This window comes from Musca autumnalis, unplaced genomic scaffold, assembly GCF_047663935.1.
Source record: "Musca autumnalis isolate F117 unplaced genomic scaffold, ASM4766393v1 scaffold_5, whole genome shotgun sequence".
Lineage (NCBI taxonomy): Eukaryota > Metazoa > Arthropoda > Insecta > Diptera > Muscidae > Musca > Musca autumnalis.
The window spans coordinates 85,990,390-85,998,279 of NW_027412088.1; the positions used below are offsets into that span (position 1 = coordinate 85,990,390).

Here is a 7,890-nt window from a genome sequence, read left to right on the forward strand (position 1 = left end):
AGAGATCAATAAAAGAAAACATAAATTTCATAACTAAAAACGAAGTGAATTTTTCTCAAATAAAATCATTTTTAAAATCAAAACTAAACTATTGCAAATAAAAGTGAATTGAACTGTAACAAACTTTGAGTGGAAAATAAAACTTTGCAACCAATAAAAAACCAACATCTTTAATTTGGAACAAAATAAGAACAAACAACGGGTAAATTTAATGGACATTAAATAAAATCAAGTGTCATAAACAAAACCCCAAAATTCCGTTTCCCTTTAATTTGTGCGGTGAACATTTGGTCCACACGAGCCGAATGCCGTGTTGAAATAAAAACAGCAAAGTACAATATCGCCTACAAAGTTGTGCTAGTGACAATAAACAAAATAAAATAGAAGTACAAACTATTAAACACAAGAAAAATTAGAAAGTGTATAAAAAGTGACGATTACATATCAGTAAAAGTGCACACTCAAAAAATAACAATCAAAAATTGGTCTTCAATCAATTTCTTCCCTTTTTTCTAAAAAAAAAAAAAAAAAAATTCAACCGCTAATTTCTAACGGGATACATTTTATCGAAGTTAAAATTTGAACAAATTCAAGTGTTGTGTTCTCCTCTAGACCTTAACAAAATTGCAAGAACTAAAGGCGCAACGACCTGTGAAGCAGCAATCCCCATAAAGAGAAACACAAAAACAACAAGCAAGTACAATTTTCAAATTCGCAAAGTAAGTACCATACGCTCACACTTACACATATCATATGTTACCTACATACCAGAGAGTTACTGGCATTGGATTTGTTATACTCTTTATGCATTTCTCACATTAAGGGTTGCCATCCCTACTTGTTCCTGCTTAATTCTGGTGTAAAAATTCAATATACCAAATTAACTTTTTGATCTCTCTGTGATAAACACCACAATTCTACAAACATACAGCAATTAATAGCTTCGTTTCCTGATTACACTACGAAATTTATTTACTTTAAAGTTTTGACATTTTTGAAGTTTCTAAACGATATTGGAATTGACTTCTAAACTTTGCCTTTCTATGACATTTTGCTGATTTTGTTAATATTTTCTTACAACAATCGCCTTTTGTGTATTTTCTACTGGCGCAAAACTTTGTCAGTTCCTTGCTGGTCACTTTAAGGAATTTGGTTTTTTTGGTCAAAAATTCGAACCTTTCAACGTTTTGGTCGGACTTGTCTACTTGGTTTGGACATCGTACATATTTGGTCGGGTTTCTCTTTTTGGACCTTTTTGACTTTGTCGACTTTAAAGTTTCGTTGGATTGCGAGTTACCTGTTAACAGTATGGATGTCACAAAGAAATTCACAAATGCGTACAACGACTTGATTGACTTCAATGAGTTACAAGTCGGAAGTACCTCGGAGGACAATGTACACGCCTTGCAAGCACTTCGTGTCCACTTGGACCACATATGGACACACCTACGACGATGTTATGAAGAGTGCCGGGATTACACACCCAAGGAAGGAGAAACTCCTGTTGATCTCAAAAAACTTCGATCTACCTACAGAATGGCCATCACTGTATACAAGGACACATTAGGAGCAATAAATGCTGAAATCGACATACTCAATAACAAGTCTTCGGAGCAACAGGATAAAACGGTATTAGAAACTCCGGTACATCACTCAATTAAGCTTCCTCCATGCGACACAGACATTTTCTATGGTTGTTACAAAACCTGGCCGACATTTCGGGACCTTTTTTCCGCAATCTATATCGACGGCACCAGGATTAGTAAGGTTGAGAAGCTATACCACCTAAAACAAAAGACTGCAGGGGAAGCTCGGGACATTATTGAGCACATTCCACTTACGAACGACGGCTTTGACCTTGCCTGGGAAACCCTGACAGATAGGTATGAAAACACTCGCATGCAAGTGAACGAGCAGTTGAAGACGCTGTTCAACCTGCCGTCGGTAATTATAGACTCAAGCGCTTCACTGAAGTCACTGCAACGCTCAGTTACAGGATGCCTTGAGACTTTAAAAACCTTAAAAATTGATATTGCCTCTTGGGATCCCATCCTTGTTTATTTGTGCTCTCAAAAAATGCCTAGACCTTATCTACAAGACTTTGAGGACACATTGAGCTCTAGTTCGGAAATACCTACCTGGAATGACTTTAACAATTTCTTAACTCAAAGATTCAAGACTTTAGAATCTGTAGGAAACATACAGTCAACAGTTTCGAAACCTGCCCAAGTTCCCAAGGATTATCAGAAGTCCCAAAAAGATAAGAGGATCCACTCGTTTCAAACCAATGTTGGTCACAAACCACAAAACAATCTGGCATTGAATAAACCTAAACCTCAAAAAACTGTGGAACACAAATGTCAATATTGTAGGGAGCCACATTTGTTAAGGAATTGCCCCAAATTTCTGGAAAAGAACACAAATGACCGTATTCATCTCGTCAAAACAACAAAGACCTGCTATAATTGCCTGTTGACAGACCATGGGGTCAGCGATTGCAAAAGCAAGTTCAATTGCAGGATATGCAGCCTTAGACACCACACGCTCTTGCACAAGGGAAGTGGAATGACAACCACTACTGAATCACAGCTTAATGCACGACCTAGTTCAAGTGCTCAAGCTCTAACTATGACAATACAGTCCACACAGTGTATCGAATCTAATGAACTCACATCACTTACTCTTCGCGATGAAAACAAACCATGTTCGCAATTGGAAGAGACTTTGCTTTTCACAGCCTTGGTGGAAGTCGAATCGAATGGCCAGCGATTTGAGGCCCGCGCAATTATAGATTCCGGCTCTCAATCGACATTTGTTTCAGAAAAGCTGAAAAATCGACTTCGACTTCCGACTAAACGCAACTTAGTGCACGTTTCAGGACTTAACCCAGCAATGATGGAAACTTCAACGCAAGCTTGTATCTTCACACTTCGCTCGCGGCTAAATCCTGACTTCAAACTGGACGTGTGGGCGCCTGTTTTGAAGACCTTGGCATTCAATTTACCTCCTAGAAACGTTGACATCGAGAACTACGATGATTTGGACCAGCCACTTGCTGATCCACGTTTCAACAAAAGCAGACCAGTTGACATTCTCATTGGTCTTGACATCAGCTCAAATATATTTGACCTTGCGGTTCCGATGCGTTCACATGGTTCCCTATTAACCCACAAAACAGTTTTTGGGTGGACTGTGGGAGGACCTGTAGAACGATCAACCCAATCAACTAGACAAGTCTCGTTATTTAATGCTGTGGCGTTAGATAATCTCCTCACACAATTCTGGGAGGTGGAGGAGACGCCAATTGAGACTCTACGATCTAAAGAAGATATATATTGCGAGAATTTATACAAAACAACGACATCTAGAACAGCTTCTGGAAGGTACATGGTTGACTTGCCTTTTAGGAACGATGAAGAGCTTGGACGTTCTAGAAACATTGCGATGGCTCAGTTTCTTCGCATGGAGAAGATTCTTGAGAAAAAACCAGATATCAAGGATTTATACGACAAAACCATAATTGAATACCTTGACCTAGGCCACATGAAGAAAATTTCTGGAGAGGATATAAGCAATGGACCTAGTTATTACCTTCCTCATCATGCGGTTATAAAACCTGATCGGGTCACCACCAAACTTAGGGTGGTGTTCAACGCCTCGTCTCCTTCTGACAACAAGAAGAGCCTGAATGACATCTTGTATCCTGGACCTATTCTTCAACAGGACCTGATTCTTCAGACTTTAAAATGGAGATTTTTCAAATTTGTATACAATGCTGACATTACGAAAATGTATCGGCAAATTTTAGTGAATCCATCGCAAACAAGATATCAACGAATCTTGTTTCGGACATCGCCTAGAGGGCCAATTGAAGACTTTGAGCTTCTGACAGTAACCTTTGGTGTCAATTGTGCCCCGTTTTTAGCAATAAGGACATTGCTCCAGCTTGCTGAAGACGTGAAGGAAACCCATCCATTAGCTTCTCAAATACTGCAGAACAATATGTACGTTGATGATGTCTTGGCAGGGGGACACACAGTTGAAGAAGCTGTGACATCAATGAATCAGCTAAACAGCGCATTATCCTCTGCTGGATTTGACCTTAGAAAATGGTCCTCCAATAATCCCCTTATCATTAGCGACCTACCGCCTGAAAAGCTCTTATCAGATGATTGCTTACATCTTTCGGAGAACTTGGTAACGAAGACTTTGGGTATTAAGTGGAACATTAGCAGTGATTCCTTCTCATTTCCTCAGCCTGACATCACACTAAAATCAACATTTACAAAGAGGGAAGTGTTGTCAATAATTGCGAGATTTTTTGATCCTTGCGGCTGGCTAGCGCCAATAATTGTGGTTGCCAAACTTATTATGCAACAGATATGGCTTGACAAAGTAGGATGGGATGAAGGACTGAGACCTTTGACTTCTTTTGCTTGGGAAAATTTCCTCAGGAGCTGTCCAGACATAAAACACCAAAAAGTGCCCAGGTGGATACACTACACTCCATCCTGCAAGATCGGCATCCATGGGTTCTGCGATGCTTCCGAAAAGGCGTATGCGGCGACTTTATTCATTCGTCTGGAAGAAAACAACGACATACAAACACATCTTCTGGTTGCGAAAACACGTGTTGCACCGGTGAAGAAAATCTCTCTCCCCAGATTGGAGCTATGTGGAGCTGTCTTACTGGCAAAATTGACCTCCTCAATTATACCAAAACTCAATCTTGGAAAACATGACACATATTTTTGGACGGACTCGACAATTGTTCTAGCCTGGCTGAAGAAACCACCTTGCGTCTGGAACACATTCGTGGGCAATCGGGTGTCTGACATCGTGGAAAAAGTGGGAACAACGGATTGGGGTCACGTGGATTCACCGGATAATCCAGCTGACGTAGCGACAAGAGGATGCTCTTCCAATGACCTGCAGAGTCACGACTTATGGTGGCATGGACCTTCATGGCTTCGGGGGCCGATGATCTGTTGGCCACAATCGAGACAAATTGATAATACGTTCTTGGAACAGAAACAAGTTAAAACACTGGCAGTCCCCGCGACTAATGATCTAATAAAAACCGATCCATTAAAAAACTTTTCAACCTTGTCGAAGGCGTATCGTTCATTCGCATATGTAGCCAGGACCATCCGAATAGCACGCCGAATCAGTCCTCAACATAATAAGCCGGTTGACGATGTTCTAGCCACAGAAGTCAAAGATGGGAAATGTAAAATGATTATACTTACTCAACTACACTATTTTCCAGTCGAATACCGACTGTTATCTCAAGGGAACAAATTACCTAACAACAGTCCGCTTTTGACATTAAATCCAAGGATTGATTCTAAAGGAATCATAAGAGCAAACGGACGACTTACTGAATCTCCCATGTTGACTTATAACGAACGTCATCCAATCTTGCTACCACACCATTCACAACTTTCTCGCCTGCTTGTTGAACATGCTCACAAATGTACTTTGCACGGAGGAAACCAGCTCATGATGCGCGTCCTGCGGTCAGAGTTCTGGATTTTTCGACTTAAGCCTCTTGTGAAAATGGTCATAAACCGTTGCAAGCCCTGTGTCTTATACAAAAGACACACCCAACATCAAATAATGGCATCCCTGCCTCCTGAGAGAACACAATTCACGAGACCTTTCTTGAATACTGGGGTTGACTTTGCAGGACCTTTCAGCATCCGTAGCTTTACAGGACGTGCGTGCTTAATCACAAAGGGTTACGTGTGCATATTTGTATGCTTTTCAACCAAAGCAGTACATTTAGAAACCGCCAGTGACCTTACAACTCAAGCCTTCTTAGGTGCCTTTTCTCGGTTTATTGGAAGGCGAGGTTGTCCCGCAAAAATGTTCTCAGATAACGGGACAAATTTCACTAGTGCAGCGGAGATGCTCAGGAAAGATCGGATAGAGTTCTTCAAGCAAATTCAACACGACCTCGTACATCAACATGCCTATCAAAATCTCGAATGGAACTTTATTCCACCTGGTGCTCCCCATATGGGTGGATTGTGGGAGGCTGGAGTGAAATCCTTCAAATTGCACCTAAAAAAGATGGTCCCCAGCTTGACATTCACCTTTGAAGAGTTATCCACCATTTTGGCTCGAATAGAGTCTTGCCTAAACTCTAGACCTCTTTGCCCTGCAAGTGACGATCCAAGTGACCTTTCACCACTTACTCCAGGACATTTCCTCATAGGCGCACCACTATTGTCTCCACCTGAACCAGACATCAGTGAGGAAAATATATCTCTAGCGAACCGCTGGAAACGCCTTAAAATTATCTCCCAGATTTTATGTCTTAGATGGAAGACGGAGTATCTAAAAGAACTCCACCGTCGCTTCAAATGGAAACGACAACAGGACAACGTAAAACTAAATGACCTTGTTATTATTCAAGATGACCGTATACCTAGGAATGAGTGGAAGTTAGGGAGAATTATTAGTGTACATTCAGGATCAGATCAAAATATCAGGGTCGTTGATCTCCATACTTCAAATGGTGTCATTCGCCGACCTATAACAAAACTAATCCCGTTACTCTCCGACTAAATTCTCAACACTTCACATTCATGCCCCCTCCCAAGCATAACTAATTCTCACTATTTGCAGATATGGCTCCAAGCAACTCTAAACACAACAATAACAACAGGCCGAGGAGTTGGATTTATTCATGCGGACTCTGTAAAATGGATCACCCCATTAAATCCTGTGAAAGGTTTTTGAATCTAGGGCCTGATGCACGTTTTGACGTAGTATGTGAATTTTACTATTGTTTAAACTGTCTGGCCTGCTCCCACACTAGGTCAAACTGTCCGGCAACGTCATTCTGCCAAATTTGCGAAGGGAAACACAATACCCTTCTGCATTATGCAACGCCGATCAAAGCAATGAGCAAACCTCGTCAAAGCCGTTCTGTACATCGCCAACAACCATTAGCCAGATCCTCTTCATCCACCAGATCACAACACCAAGCATCTGCTCGCTCATCATCGTCCATTAGACAGCCACAACGGTCTCACGAAACAGCTGATCGCTCGCCACTACGAACCCAACCATCAACTTCAAAGGCGGCCCAACAGGTTATCTTCGATGACAATCGCTTCAAGATGAGCCAACAGCCTCCAAAGAGCATACCTTTTGCATGGTCAAAGGTGTTCGTACCTACGGCCCAAATAAAAATTGCATTGCCACAGCAGAAAGGTATGTGGCACCTATGTCGCGTTAGCATCAACTCTCATGCAACCGTATCTCGCATCTCCGTACGCCTACAGTCAGAGCTTCATCTCGAGACGTTCGAATACCGTAACACAAGATTTGCAAAAATGGTAATCGCCGCCAGACTTAGCCGTTTTAACTGGCAGAGAGAAATTCGGGCAATGTTAACGAATGATCTACCGCGTAAACTCTACGATTTTCCTATTGATGCTAATCCTGCTTCTGACTTCCCAGGGGATACGCTTGCAGACTCTGATCCTAGGTGCAACGCTGCCGTGGAATTAGAGATCGGAGCCGATCTATACAAGGACATCCACCGAAACGGCTCTCTTGATACTGAAGTACCTGGAGTCATCGCCCAACAAACTTCATTGGGCTATGTTTTTATTGGGGCAATCGGCCAAATTTGGTAACACGCAACGGAGGGGCCGAAATGTTCAATATTGAACAACGATTGAACCAACAATTTGTATTTATATCAAAATTCATGAATTCATTAATTTTGCATTTTTTTTATATAACTCACTATGTAATGGAATCACCCATATATGAATTTGTTAATTTTAGATTCTATCATTACATCACATTTTTTAATTGTCCCTATGACTTCCCACGTTCCTTTATTTATTGTCTCCATTTCATACTCACAAA

At 41.2% G+C, this 7,890-nt stretch overlaps 1 protein-coding gene across 1 annotated transcript; it reads left to right on the forward strand.

Annotated features, from left to right (window-relative positions):
• Window positions 1-1,308: 1,308 nt before the first annotated feature.
• On the forward strand, window positions 1,309-7,652 carry LOC141386681 (uncharacterized). The gene is made up of 2 exons (XM_073955600.1): window positions 1,309-4,949; window positions 6,827-7,652. Exons 1-2 carry the CDS (start codon window positions 1,309-1,311, stop codon window positions 7,650-7,652), a joined length of 4,467 nt encoding a protein of 1,488 aa, XP_073811701.1.
• The last annotated feature ends 238 nt before the right edge of the window (window positions 7,653-7,890 follow it).